This window comes from Doryrhamphus excisus, linkage group LG23 (genome assembly GCF_037039965.1).
Source record: "Doryrhamphus excisus strain RoL-2023G ecotype Guam linkage group LG23, RoL_Dexc_Guam_v1.1, whole genome shotgun sequence".
Lineage (NCBI taxonomy): Eukaryota > Metazoa > Chordata > Actinopteri > Syngnathiformes > Syngnathidae > Doryrhamphus > Doryrhamphus excisus.
In genome coordinates, this window is record NC_136379.1 from 7,094,500 (window position 1) to 7,109,542 (window position 15,043).

Genomic DNA, 15,043 nt, shown 5'->3' on the forward strand with positions numbered 1-15,043 from the left:
CACAGTAAATCCAATCACTTTATCAAGATTAATGACATCTGACCTTCGAGCGGGTTTAAGTCATTTATTAGACATCATTACAAGACAAAGGATTAAAAAGTCCAAAACAATAAAAGCGTGTTCATATACATAAACATATTAGTGTCACTTGAAGATTGACGTGTTAGAACATGAACTTATCATCATCATCATCATCCCCAACAATCATGAAATTAATTCCGGACTCAGCGATCAATACAAGATCAATAAAGACATGTTAGTATTGGCTCTTTCACATTAAAAGACATTTCTCCTGAAGAAAACAGGAAGTGTGGTTACGGACGTCACCGTGGAGACGCAGCTGCCGGTGACATCAGCACAGGACGTGAAACGTGAGGACACAAATGGGACAAAGGTCGCTCAGACAGAGTGCTGGCTGAGTTCGTGGTCAGAGGAGGCGGAGCTTGTCTGACGCTCCACCACTCGCTGCGCCTTGCAGGCGGCCATCTTGGCCTGAATGTCCCTTTTTCTTTCAAAGTAGTCGACCAACGGCGGCTCGGTCAGCATGGACGCCAGCACCTGCTCGAAGCTGATGGACCAATCGGCATCCAGCACGCTGCCACGCCTCTGCCGCTCGCCACAGACCAGCACCATGTCATCTGCGATGTCGTCACACGGCAGCGAGCCGGAGCTCACCATCGAGTACGATGACACCGATGTGTCGTCTCGAGGCTCCTCCTCCCACGTGGGCGGAGCAGGCGACTCCAGGTGGACATCGGCAAGCGCCTGGCACGTGTGCGACTCGCCTGACGCGTCACAAGGCGTTGTGGGCGGGGCCTGGCCGCCGTCTGTCTTCTTGCCTCCGTTGTTGTTGAACTTCTTGCCGACCTCGCCGATGCGCAGCAGCAGGCTGGCCACGGTGGCGATGGCGTGGTACAGCTGCTGCTCCTGAGGCTCCTCGCTGAACATGTTGTACAGGCTCTTGCACAGCTCGATGAATTGCTCCTACACACACACACACACACGTTGATGCGTCACCTCATCAGGGCGGATCAAGTTCTCCTCACCTGGTTCATCCTGGGCAGGTCTTTGATGGTCTCGTTCTTGGGTTCCTTCTCCTTAGCCCACATCCTCAGGTAGTACCTGTAGTCCTCTGCCAGCAGACACACGTCAAAGGTAACTTGCGCCGTCAAACACTCAACATCTCCAAGTTTTTGACATTTACCTTTCTTCTCCTCACTAGACCTGCCTCCTTCTGGATCCTTCTTGACCTCCTCACCTGCATCATGGGCGTCCACAGACACAGCCATCACTTTCAAGACCAGAACTTTGTTAGCAAAGTCACACAGCTATGATTGTCCACACCAACTAATGGACCTAAGTACATCAACTAGTGTACTTAGTCCCTGAATGGACGACTTTGACAGTTTAGCATTGTCCCAAATCCAGTACTTACCACAAATGACACCTTCTCTCCTTCTTATCGGTGAATTGTAACCATTTTATTTAACGGGTACCTTATTTCAGGTTAGCCCCTCCCCCTGCTCTCCCTGCTACATAGCCAAGATGGCGACTACCAAGGGTTGTATGTGGACATCACATCATTAAGTGCAACATCACGACACAGGTTGTGTCTCACATGGGATACTTTTGTCAGTATACTTATGTGCATTGCGTACACAAAATTTTGACAGTTACTGTTGCTGCGCACTTACAGGAAATGACATATCATTTACCGACTTCTTCTCCAGTGTTTATTCAACACTCGAGCGAGTGCACTGGTACTCACACACTCAAAAAGAACATGTGTAAGTATGCAAGTGCACCAACAGAGACACAGCAATGGAGTTTCTGCCAACCTGACGTGATCGGCCAGACTACAATTACATTGACTTGCAGGGGGCGGAGCCAAAAGGGCAAGATATTTGGAGGTCGACAGGAAGAAAGAAAAAAAAAAGCAATAACACAAACCTGTTGTGACTTCCTGCTGGCCCATAATGTCCACACTTGGCAGGAAGGAAGCTTCTGGAGAAAAAGATGATGAAGATTGTTAACAGAAACACACGTGATGTGTGTATGTGACTAACGTGTGTGTGTACCTGGGGGTGTGTCATCTGTGAAGAATTGGGACGCCTCTAGAGCAGACTCCGCCTCCTCAGGACACAACGCTGCCACACAAACAACAATCAGAATCAATGTTCAATGTCTATGACATCAATGACGAATGACGACATTCATTCATTTTCTACCACTTATCCTCACGAGGGTCGCGGGGGGTGCTGGAGCCCATCCCAGCTGTCTTTCGGGAGAGAGGCGGGGTACACCCTGGACTGGTGGCCAGCCAATCACAGGGCACATATAGACAAACAACCATTCACACTCACATTCATACCTATGGACAATTTGGAGTCGCCAATTAACATTAGCATGTTTTTGGAATGTGGGAGGAAACCGGAGTACCCGGGTGGAATTGAACATCGGTCTCCTAGCTGTGAGGTCTGTGCGCTAACCACTTGACCACCGTGCCGCCCCAAATGAAGACAATGGCATCTAAATGAGCACACACACACACGTCCATAGGGAGTTACCAGGTGGAAGGTGGAGCTTGTAGAGCAGTTTGAGCTTCTCCGTCATGTCTCCATGATACATGCCGCCTGCAGACACACAACAACACAACAAGTCCACTTGTTTGTTTGTTTGTGTCGTCTTGGCCAAACTCACTGAGCGCTGTGATAAACTCCTTGAAATTGACCAGCCCGTCTTGGTTCTGATCCAGGATCCGGAAGAGGCGGGCGGAGAGCACAGGGGTGTGGCCTCCACAGACCCAGGGGGCGAGAGCGCTGAACAGCTGGCTGAACTGGAGCGGGTCGATGCGGTACTGTTCCAGGTAAGGCAGACTCGGGTCGTGGCGCTCGGCCGCTGAGCTGCTGGAGCCCCAGTAACAGCTGGTCATGTGTTTGGACTGAAACGACCAGGACGGTGGGGGTTGGGGGGGGGCATCGTGTTGGCACCAGGTAGCTGTCAATCATGTGATTTGTGTGTGACGTCCCCACCTTAAAGAGACAGTACAGCTCCTCCAGCTCCTCAATGCTGAAGGCTGACTCAGTCATCATGGCTCTCACCTGCCAACAAACAACATTCAGCGCTCGGGCCTGCATTAGCACGTTAGCCGGTGACCGTCACCCACCACGCTTCGCTTGGCTGTGTCCTCCAGCGACTGGATGACCTTTAACCTCTGTTTGAACCTCATCTGCTCAATGACGTCAGAACGAAGGCTGCCGAACTTCTGCTGACACAATCAATGGAAAGCTCCAGTTAGAGTGAAGCAAACCAAACAATATGCCTGCAAGAGTTAGACTGGGACTACACGGCTTCAGGAAGTAGACCAAGACTACAGTGTACAGTTTAAGAAGTTCTGACCTCAGGAGTGAGACTACACAGGAGATAGATTGAGACTAGATGATTGCAAGAGTTAGACAGAGACTATACAGTTGCAGGAATTAGACAGTTCAGAGTTTAGACTGAGAGTATCGCACTCCAGGACTTAGACCGAAGCAGTGCGCTTTCAGGAGTTAGACTGAGATCAACTCCAGGGAGACCGGGGCTGTACGCCTCCAAGTGTTAGACTGGGAGCTTCAGGAGTTAGACACTTTTCGCCTCCAGGAGTTAGACTGAGACAATACGTCTCCTGAGGTTACTGTAGAGTTTCAGGATTTAGCGTCTACAAGAGTTAGACTGGGACTACACGGCTTCAGGAAGTAGACCAAGACTACAGTGTACAGTTTAAGAAGTTCTGACCTCAGGAGTGAGACTACACAGGAGATAGATTGAGACTAGATGACTGCAAGAGTTAGACAGAGATGAGACAGTTGCAGGAATTAGACCGAAACTATACAGTTCAGAGTTAACTTAAAGTATAGCACTCCAGGACTTAGTCTCAGTCTAACCCTGGAATCGTATTGTCCTGGTCTAACTCCTGAAAGCGCATTGCCTCGGTCTAAGTCCTGGAGTGCTATACTCTAAGCTAAACTTCTTATAGCCCTGGTCTCCCTGGAGTTGATAGTCTCAGTCTAACCCCGGAATCGTATTGTCCTGGTCTAACTCCTGAAAGCGCATTGCCTCGGTCTAAGTCCTGGAGTGCTATACTCTAAGATAAACGTCTTATAGCCCTGGTCTCCCTGGAGTCGATAGTCTCAGTCTAACCTTGGAATCGTATTGTCCTGGTCTAACTCCTGAAAGCGCATTGCCTAGGTCTAAGTCCTGGAGTGCTACAGTTTAAGCTAAACTTCTTATAGCCCTGGTCTCCCTGGAGTCGATAGTCTCAGTCTAACCTTGGAATCGTATTGTCCTGGTCTAACTCCTGAAAGCGCATTGCCTCGGTCTAAGTCCTAGAGTGCTATACTCTAAGATAAACTTCTTATAGCCCTGGTCTCCCTGGAGTTGATAGTCTCAGTCTAACCCCGGAATCGTATTGTCCTGGTCTAACTCCTGAAAGCGCATTGCCTCGGTCTAAGTCCTGGAGTGCTATACTCTAAGATAAACGTCTTATAGCCCTGGTCTCCCTGGAGTCGATAGTCTCAGTCTAACCTTGGAATCGTATTGTCCTGGTCTAACTCCTGAAAGCGCATTGCCTCGGTCTAAGTCCTGGAGTGCTATACTCTAAGATAAATTTCTTATAGCCCTGGTCTCCCTGGAGTTGATAGTCTCAGTCTAACCCCGGAATCGTATTGTCCTGGTCTAACTCCTGAAAGCGCATTGCCTCGGTCTAAGTCCTGGAGTGCTATAGTCTAAGCTAAAATTCTAATAGCCCTGGTCTCCCTGGAGTTGATAGTCTCAGTCTAACCCCGGAATCGTATTGTCCTGGTCTGGTCTAACTCCTGAAAGCGTATTGCCTCGGTCTATCAACTCCAGGGAGACCGGGGCTGTATGCCTCCAAGTGTTAGACTGGAAGCTTCAGGAGTTAGACACTTTTCGCCTCCAGGAGTTAGACTGAGACAATACGTCTCCTGAGTTTACTGTAGAGTTTCAGGATTTAGAGTCTAAATATCTATCCTTCTATCAATCAACCTCTGACCTCGTACGACGACTTGATGAGGTCGAAGACGTCGATCTCAGGGGGCGGTTCATCTCCACTAGTGAGCAGTGCGTGCAGATGAGGGACAGGTGAAGGTCCGATCTGCTTATTCACCACATTATCCAGGTACCTACACACACATATAGGCACATATGGACTTACAGCCATTCTAAGAAGTGGGCGGAGCTACAACAAGAACATGTACCTGCCCAAAATGGTCATGGCTTCACCCTCGTCATTGCAGGACAACAAGGCGTCCATGTTGTCATGCAGCACTGCCAGCGCCACCTGCAGGAAGGTGCACGTGTGTGTCGACTAACACAAAACGAGTTCTAACCAGGAAGTAAAGGTAGAGGCACGTACCTGAAAGATGACCTTGATGCCCTCGTAGAAGAAGCAGTCCACGAGCAGCACGGCGCTATCGAAGGGCATCACAGACAGGAAGAGGGTGAGGAACCAGGACAGGCTAATGGTGGAGATGACCCCCAGATCCTGCATGTGGTCATGCAACATAGGGAGGAAGGCCCGGGTCAGGTCTTCAAACACGCCCTGATCCACCAAAGCTCCTGCAAACAGAAACCGTGTCTGTTAGCAACAGCGCGCCACGATGACGCCATGGAAAACCTTTGTTATGAGCAACAGGAACAAAACGGATGGCGGTAAAGACTTCCTGGGGTACAAAGATGCTGTGTGGGACTGACCTACGACCCTGGTGTTGTAGTAGTCGGGCAGCATGCGTTCACAGAGCGCCACCAGCAGCCAGAAGGCTTCCTCCTCTGTACAGTAGAGCAGCAACACAGATGTGACGATGTTCATGGCCTGCAGGGGGCAGAGTCGGTCACACTTCATTCATTCATTTTCTACCGCTTATCCTCACGAGGGTCGCAGGGGGTGCTGGAGCCTATCCCAGCTGTCTTCGGGCGAGAGGCGGGGTACACCCTGGACTGGTCGCCAGCCAATCACAGGGCACATATAGACAAACAACCATTCACACTCACATTCATAACTATGGACAATTTGGAGTCGCTAATTAACCTAGCATGTTTTTGGAATGTGGGAGGAAACCGGAGTACCTGGAGAAAACCCACGCATGCACAGGGAGAACATGCAAACTCCACACAGAGATGACCGAGGGTGGAATTGAACCCTGGTCCTCCTAGCTGTGAGGTCTGTGCGCTAACCACACTTCTAAATCTTAAAACAACTCCCGGTGAGAATTAAAGTTTCTGACCTGGCAGTACCCAATTCCTGGGTTCCTGTGGGCGTAGGCGGTGAGTACGCGTCGCAATGCAGCGATGCCCGTCTCGTTCTGGAATGCTCTGTGCTCCGGCATGGAGCGGTGAAGGTCACGCTCAATCTCCTCCGTGGCTAAGGAACAAAGCCCCATCGACTGCTCCACCAGGTCGCCATAGTAACCGACGTGCGTCGCCATCTGGTTCTGTGCTCCTGCAGAGACAATCCGAAGCGATGATGTGACAGAACAGCACAGACATAAACAACGGAGAAGGAGGAAGAGGAAGTACCTGAGAAGAGCAACCACAGTTCTCCTCTCAGGCGCTCCGGAATCCCACTGAGGACCAGATCTCTGGTTCTGGAGGTTCTATACATGCAGACGCCACGGCCAAACTCAGAGAAGTGAATGTTCCACGCCTCCTCTTTCATCTTCTCCTTCATCTGCAAGAAACGAGAAACAAGAAACATTCAGAGAAAACCCTTGAGGAGCAATTCATAGGAAGAAACGTAAAGACTCACAGCCTTGGGTCCCAGGTCTTCTGGAGCGTCTTTCTGGTAGAGCTGCAGCAGACCCTGTCTGGCTGTGGGGACATCTGGATGGTAGTGGCGCCCCCTGTGGACAGACTGGGACTCTGCCTGATGAAACAAAGCGAGAACATTTAGGATCTCAGGAGATGCTGACCTACACAAGCTGTACGTCACAATGAAATACGCACCAAGTGACCCAAGGCTGACATTGGACTCGTGTCCCCCCATGAGCTGTCCGGGGTCCTCTGTAGGAAGTCGGAAATACGCTGGACGAGGAAGTCTCTGTCTTTGAGGTTGGCGAACAGGAAGTTCATCTTGTTCTTGGTGCTGATGGAGACGGGACATGGCAGAACGCTGCTGCTGTCCGCCTTCTCCACAATGGACACCTGCGAGGCAAAGGATGATGGGAAGAATGCAACATGGTTCTGATTCCAACAGTCTGGTGTTGTTTTTGCGGGACCTCTCTGAGGGGGATGATCAACTGGCAGAGGTCTTCTTCTCGGCTGTTGAAGCAGATGTAATTATTGGAGATGAACAGCTGGCCCACTACATGCATTTTGGCGAAGGGCGTCCACAGCGTGCAGTCAGTGTGTCCGTCCAGACGTTCGTCCTGCGTCAGCCTGAAGGTGCTCCGGTAGCGCTCGTTCTTTGCCCTTGCATCCAAATCTCTGAAAACAGGAGAAGATAAAGCTAAAAGGTCAAGATTATCTAAGAGACCTTCTACAGTGATCCAGACCTCTTGAGCACGGAGACGTTTTTGAGAGTCTTGCACGGTTTCGGCAGAGATCGATCGGCGGCGAACGCCTCGTTGTCGAGCAGCTGTCGCATAGCGATATTTGCAAGCTGCTCCATCAATTTGAAGGTGTCATTGATGTTGAGGAACATGGAGAAGAAATGCTCCGTGTCACGGGTGCTGACGCGAACGCTCTCCGGGAACAACAAGGTGGCGTTCTTGTCCAGTTGGGTCACCTCGGTCCACTGAACCACCAGCGTCACTGAGAGACAGAGAAGATGGCGGATAGAACCGTGGTGCAGGACTTCCTAAAAGAAGAACCCTGTGATTGAGTGGTCGTACCTTCTTTGCCCAGCAGGAAGGAGTAGAAGCACAGGTGGTTGACGGACAGGTAGAGCCAACCCTGCCGTGGGACTCGACCCTTCCAGTAGCTACACGAATAATAGTTCACCAGCTTCTCCTCTTCGGGCATACCAAACAACTTCCTCATTTTGAGCTCAGCTTCTTGAAACTTCCCACAATCCTCCTCTGGCTCCTCATTCTGCTTCAGTCGGTTCTCCTCCGCAATAATGCCCTGCAGGAAGTGACGTCACTCAGTGACAGGAAGAGAGAGAAGCCGACCGGTAACGACAAAGAGGAAGTGACATACGCAAATCTTCCCTTTGACAAAAGTGGTGATGTCTTGATCGTTATCGAAGATGGAGATGGTCTGCAGCAAGTTGGACTCCAGCCAGTCCCAGTGCTCCGTGATCTCTCTCCTTGATGAACCTGCCAGGCGCAGTTGAGGGTCAATTATGCTCAGAAGGTGTGACAGGGGCAAACATACAGTAAGTATGTACATGCATAAGACAGATATCATAACCAAAATAGCACAAAATCATTAATTCATTTTCTACCGCTTTTCCTCACGTAACCGGAGAAAACCCACGCATGCACGCGGAGAACATGCAAACTCCACACAGAGATGGCCGAGGGTGGAATTGAACCCTGGTCTCCTAGCTGTGAGGTCTGCACGCTAACCACTAGACCGCCGTGCCGCCCCTAGCACAAAATCAATCACACAATAATAAGTTATATTAGCTAGTGTTAGAATAACAAATTTGCAGCATTTCTCTCATGCAGTTGCTTTCAGGGTCCTGTGTGTGTTTTCGGCATTTGCAACATCTTATTGTTTTTGCTGCATTTTATTTTGCAAAAAGTCCGAGACTCACCACAGGCGATGTTCCAGTAGACCTGAGAGTCTGCAGTCTGCAGCAGAATCCTGTAAGGAGCCACCCTGGCGCTGGAGTCCAGAACCACATCCAGAGTCCCCACCAGGAGACCTGCACGTAAACACACTCACCACTTCAGTTCACGGCTGCTCAACCAATTTGATGGAAGCTTTATTTAAACATTAAAAGTCGACAAGAAACGAATAACTTGCTGCAGCGTTTTTGACTGGACACGACAAGGATTTTGGTGGACGTGGAGAAGACTCACCGGACAGCCCTCCTCCACGGCCGTGTCCTCGCCTCCTCTGCAGAATAAAGAATGGGTTGGCCCGCTCGGACACCCAAAGGGCCCCGGCCAGCAGAACCTCCTCCGGATGGATCCACATTTCAACCCGCTCCAAGTCGCCCTGGACCGGCTAACGAAGCGGGTTTTATTAAGGTTCTGCTTGTGACGGACGGCGGCCCGATTTTGTTGTTTATTTTTTTTCTCCCTTCAGTCTGCTGACTGTGCATCACTTCCGGGTATGACGTACTAGGGTACGCTGCGAGGACGTACTTACGTCATCACTGTGCGTTTGGTCTGATTGGCAAATTAATTACATTTGTTCAGCGTTCAGCATTTGTTGTAAAATATTCTAATTTGATCAGTCAATAAATAAATGTAACAATATTAATACATTTGAACTAGTGTTAGTACATAATATTTCACTTTTTTAATTCAATTTGAAGAAACAGTGGGAGGGGCCTCTTATATGACGAACTACCAGGAAGGCTGCAGTGTTGTCATGGAAACCTAACATCATGACATATCATACCAACTCCCGGTATAGGGCATGAAGAACCTTTAAAGACACTTTAATATGATAAGAGACACAGTGATTGATGACATCATCAGACCAGAGACACAACACACACATAATAGAGATTATATTGGTCATATAGATTGTATAATGTCCTTTAGATGAGCTAATTGACACATTAAAGGAGCAGTCCGCCACATGGCATTAAAAAAATGTCTCTAATGGAAACTGAAAGAAATTTGGATTGTTTAGTTTCACTTTAAAGGGTTTCTTACGGTTATCTACGCCAACGTAGATGAAATAAACACTCAAATGTGCAAACTTTGCAAGGATTTCGTTCCCAAATGCACTTAGCTCGTTAGCGTGTTTACTAATAAGCACAATTCTTGGCCTCTTTAACGTGAATTAGTGTTTCCGTTATTGACAGCAAAGCCAAGCTACTTTGTTATTGTGGTTTCCTGTCGCTGTGCTAAGCTAGGATAAGCTAACACGTAAGATGTGCTCGCAGGTATTGTGCTAAGCTGTGAGCAAAAGGTGAGTCAGCCTGATGTCAGACTTTCATCAGAGGTTTGGATGCCACGTTCTGGTCAAAAAGACAACTGCAGGTGTTACCATAGCAACAAACCACAAGCCAGCAGCGGCGGGTGGGGGACTGTTCCTTTAAATCTTTTCTCCAAAGTCTCTTAAGGAAGGGTCAGGGTCCCGGTCTCGCTCTGGTTCTGGTCTCAAGATTTGAAGGAACCACAAGCACACACAGATTCTGGTTCTTTGGTTCTGCATCCAGCTGCAATCACATTAGTTCCGCTTCAGGTCCACCAGGAGCTCTTCCAAGAACGTTTAGGCACTCTGGAGTATGTTTTTTGGGAATATATCTTTTTTTTTCCAGGAAGCATTAGAAGAACCATTTATGGATCCATGAAGTCTTCTCAAGAGCCCTTTTAGTACCCACTAAAAAAGTCCAGGGAACCATTGCAAGAGCCCATTTTGGAATTTGGTTTTCTTAAAAGGTGAGAAACCTCTCTCTGACCTTCAGGACCACCACCAGGAGCTGAGAACCTCGCAAGGAACTCCTGGAGAGTCTTTGCCTCTTCTGGGAAGGAAGGTAAAAGGTCCAGTGAGACCAGATCCAGAGTTTATAAACACTCGCTCCCTTCTGGAATATTGGCTTTTCCACCAGTCACATGATGTGTGTGTGTGTGTGTGTGTGTGTATGCGTGTGTGTGTGTGCGAGTGAGCAAGAGAGAGAGAGACATGGTGTTGGAGGTGTTGCTATGGCGACAACCTTCATGACTTGTCATCATAGAGGTCGAGCGAGGCTTGGAGGTCCGCAAGTTCCACGTCACAGATGACGCTGCGAGGAGACGTCGAGTTGAAAAAGTGACCGCCTGTGAAACACGCAACATCACGTTAAAACACACACGTGCACATGCACACGTTGCCGCTTCTTCTTACTCGTCACGGCGATGGCGATGTCAGCGGGGGTCCTGGGCGGGGCCTCAGGGTGGGGCGGGCTCAGTGGCTCCACGCTGATGGCGGGCTGGCGCCTGTCGTTCAACGGCACCCTCTGGCTGTCGGAGTCCTGCGCGACACCCAGCCGGTCCACGTCCAACACCACGCTGTCCACGCAGGCCACGCTGGTCTGCGGACATCACAAACACGCGATCGTCTCCTCTCTCGCCCACGGGGGTTCTGATGCCAGCTGCTAGGGTGGGGACTCACCGTGATGCCGAGCGCTTTCAGGATGTTCAACTTACACATGGGACACGTGCAGTGCTCGTTGAGCCACGGGTCCACGCACACCTTGTGGAAGACGTGCCTGTGGACGTTACGGTTAGTGCGTGATGACGTGACCAACATCGGCGTCGGGGACTTACTTGCAGGGGAGGATGCGCACTACATCGTTCAGCTGGTACGCTTCGATGCACACGGCGCAGTGGTTGAAGTCCGGGTCCGTTTCCTAACACACAGAGTGAGGAGGATAAGTGATGTCATGGATGATGTCCGTCGTGTCATCATCATCTTTACCTTATCTCCTTTCTTCACCGTCCTTGTGCTCAATTTCCCCATGGCTTTCTTGGCCGCGTCACCGAGACGACGCTGAGACCAGACCAAGAGGACACATCATTAGCGCAGGACAAAATACAAGCTAACGACACGTAAAGCAAAACAAATACAGCAGGATAACATTCTCCAACTTCTCCAAAGCTCGCTGGATTTGTGCCGACCCACTTTTTAAGTATTAATATGCATTTGAAATATCAACAAAGTGACCGAGTTGGTATTTATTTCCCTTTTCTGTGCATTTTAGAGCGAGAAAACAAGTTAATATGAGCTAGCTAACAACAGTCTGCAGGGGAAATACATATTTTGACGCTAAAGCTATCACAAAAAAAAAACTCTAAAAAACGTTCCATTTACATACTAACTGACTTCTGTATTTACCAATATTACCAATATATTACCAATAACACGACACCTTGCTCGTCTCAGCGGATACCTAGCTCTTAGACGCAGCCATCCCAAGAAGAGCGGCCATTATTATTGTTACTGAAGGACTTGCCTAAGTTTGTGTAACAATGCGCCTCAAAAAGACGTTTTGGTAGTGATTTAAATAATCAAAATACGGCAAGGGCTGCACAGTGGACGAGTGGTTAGCGCGCAGACCTCACAGCTAGGAGACCAGGGTTCAATTCCACCCTCAGCAGGGTGCATGCGTGGGTTTTCTCCGGGTACTCTGTTTTCCTCCAACATTCCAAAAAACATGCTAGGTTAATTAGCGACTCCAAATTGTCCATAGGTATGAATGTGAGTGTGAATGGTTGTTTGTCTATATGTGCCCTGTGATTGGCTGGCCACCAGTCCAGGGTGTACCCCGCCTCACGCCCGAAGACAGCTGGGATAGGCTCTGGGGAGAACATGCAAACTCCACACAGAGATGGCCGAGGGTGGAATTGAACCCGGGTCTCCTTGCTGTGAGGTCTGCGCGCTAACCACTCGACCCACCATGTTAAGTTCATTCATTCATTCATTCATTTTCTACCACTTTTCCTCACAAAGGTCGCGGGGGTGCTGGAGCCTATCCCAGCTGTCTTCGGGCGAGAGGCGGGGTACACCCTGGACTGGTGGCCAGCCAATCACAGGGCACATATAGACAAACAACCATTCACACTCACATTCATACCTATGGACAATTTGGAGTTGCTAATTAACCTAGCATGTTTTTGGAATGTGGGAGGAAACCGGAGTACCGGGAGAAAACCCACGCATGCACGGGGAGAACATGCAAACTCCACACAGAGATGGCTGAGGGTGGAATTGAACCCGGGTCTCCTAGCTGTGAGGTCTGCGCGCTAACCACTCGACTCACCATGTTAAGTTATTAGAGGTTATTTTTAAAGGTCTTCAAATAGGTATGTCCCAATGACGTGCATTGTTAGCTAGCTCATTAACTTGTTTTCTCGTGTTATAATGCCCAGAAACAGAAATAAATATGTTCATGTTTCACCTAAGGATTGTAAATGAAAAAAGTGCAGTTCCCCTTTAAGAAGCAACCTGTTATAGAGCGAGGGTCAAGAGGTAATGCCAAATTTATTTGTGAAGGGCCTCCCCTAATAAATAAATCTATGCTAGCATACCTGGCTGCGGTCGCGTGCGCTACTGTAGCGGATCTTCTGGATGAAGTAGAAGATGAGCCAGGCCGAGGAGATGATCATGAGGACGATGAAGGAGATGGAGACGAAGACCAGCGAGCCTCTGTTGATGTTCTTGGTAGGACTGCGCTGACCCACAAGAACGGTGACCACCACCGTCAGGTTCCGCTCCAGGTTGGCCAGGATCTCCTTGCCGTAGCCTTCCGTTATCATCACGGCCACAGTGTCGCCCGTTCCTGCGTACAGCGGTCCGCGCTCAGGCCATGCTAGCTGCTAGCATGCTACATAACAACACAAGGAAGGAACTTTCCGAACCTTCGTGACCCATCTTGACTGTCTTGTCGGTGGAGTTGTTGTAGATGAGCACGGCGGTGGCATTGAACGCGGCGGCCTTCAGGATCTTCTCCTTGAAGGTGCAGTTTCCTCTCTGCAGCAGCGCCACCCACTGGACACCTCGGGGAGGGGCCAGGAAGCGGGTGTGGGGGTCGCAGCCCTGCCTGTCCACCACTGGACACACACACACACACACGGTTTCTTAGCAACAGCAGACAGGCGGCGAGCGTTGTTGTTTCATGTTTCGGCTACAAGGTCAAAGGTTGCGTAGTCAATGTCGGAGAAACCGGCGAGGAAGACGCTCGCCGGCCTGGGAATGCCGCATGCTTCAGCTGCAGTGTCCTTGGAACAGTCGGAGTGTAATCTGACACCTGAGAGACAGCACGACCTTGAACGCCTCAACGCATTGCGATGCTCTGCAGACCTGCTGCATTCAGCGTGTGTGGACATGTCCCGGTGGGACACAGACAAGACAAGGAGGAGGAGGGAACCTTCCAGAATGACCACATCACTTTACCTCCGTGATGCGGCGCGGGTCCCACGACCACGCCCCTGGCGTCCACTTTGGGAGAGTTCTGTCCGTACGTGACGTCTTCGCTGCTCATCATGTGGATGGTGTGTCCTCTGGCGTCCTGCACTGTGGCGTTGACCGTGGCGCTGACGTATTCCTCCGATGCCATGCTTCGGTCCGAGCGAGCCGCCGACACCGATGCGGTCTGTATCAGCACCAGGACCAGGACGGAGGGGACACGGAGCCCGGCCCAGCTGAGGGACATCATGGTGTCCTCATCCAAACTGTGAGCACACAAAAGGAATACTTTTGAGCGTCCACTGCATCAACATGCCAAATAACAGCTGGTGAACAGAAGAAACAGGACCAGACGCGTGTCTTCTTCCTAATGACTGTGTCCTTGTCCCCCCACCCTCACAAAATGAATCAAAATACCAAAAATTGAACGGATCGTTCACGAAAGAAACATTTTTTGCATTGTTAGTCAATTGCACTGTTCAAATGTCCTAATGTGTCTTTCCGCGCCGTGTCTGTCTTCTTTAGCTTGTCCCCCCGCCAGTGAGGACACAAACAAGCACCATCATCATCACCACCAGGGCCTGTTGACCACCATTCGCGTCGCGTCTGACTTTCTATTCAGAACTCCATTGACTAAACGCTCATTTTAAGAGGCGCCATGATGCTTTGTCTTACCGTGTGCACGCGGACAGACGGGTCGCCTTGACAACGTCACGAGCAGCGCTCGCCGCCGATGTTCCGTGGAACGTCGGGGAGGGTTTCGGCAGATTTGCCCCGCTTCGGTTGGGAGTTTTAACCGTGTTTTGTTTCCGCTAATGTGCGAACGGTACGGAAGCTCGGGGCCGTCCGACTCGATGATGCAGTGCGCACGCGCACAGGCTCTGCTCCGGGACACAACAGGGTGAGCCAGGCGAGATTTTTATCAACTCACGCGAGAACATTCGGGAATCTGATAGATAGTGCATCTCTGTAT

At 50.0% G+C, this 15,043-nt stretch overlaps 2 protein-coding genes across 2 annotated transcripts; both read right to left on the reverse strand.

The window, feature by feature from the left end:
• Positions 1–56: 56 nt before the first annotated feature.
• Positions 57–9,289, reverse strand: tbc1d9b (TBC1 domain family member 9b). The gene is made up of 23 exons (XM_058057641.2): positions 9,027–9,289; positions 8,759–8,869; positions 8,197–8,315; positions 7,890–8,121; positions 7,551–7,809; positions 7,275–7,482; positions 7,003–7,200; positions 6,806–6,922; positions 6,577–6,727; positions 6,285–6,499; positions 5,755–5,872; positions 5,417–5,619; positions 5,259–5,341; positions 5,054–5,183; positions 3,167–3,265; positions 3,033–3,101; positions 2,701–2,941; positions 2,568–2,633; positions 2,079–2,147; positions 1,951–2,004; positions 1,205–1,258; positions 1,047–1,132; positions 57–984 (listed from the first exon to the last, which is right to left on the reverse strand). The coding sequence occupies exons 1-23, from the start codon at positions 9,142–9,144 to the stop codon at positions 400–402; spliced, it is 3,585 nt and encodes a 1,194-aa protein (XP_057913624.2). The 5' UTR covers positions 9,145–9,289; the 3' UTR covers positions 57–399.
• Positions 9,290–9,668: 379 nt separating this feature from the next.
• rnf130 (ring finger protein 130) lies at positions 9,669–14,950 on the reverse strand. Its single transcript, XM_058057654.2, has 9 exons — positions 14,746–14,950; positions 14,059–14,336; positions 13,524–13,715; positions 13,194–13,444; positions 11,584–11,655; positions 11,433–11,515; positions 11,278–11,374; positions 11,011–11,197; positions 9,669–10,943 (listed from the first exon to the last, which is right to left on the reverse strand). Exons 2-9 carry the CDS (start codon positions 14,318–14,320, stop codon positions 10,843–10,845), a joined length of 1,245 nt encoding a protein of 414 aa, XP_057913637.2. The 5' UTR covers positions 14,321–14,336; positions 14,746–14,950; the 3' UTR covers positions 9,669–10,842.
• Between the last annotated feature and the right edge of the window lie 93 nt (positions 14,951–15,043).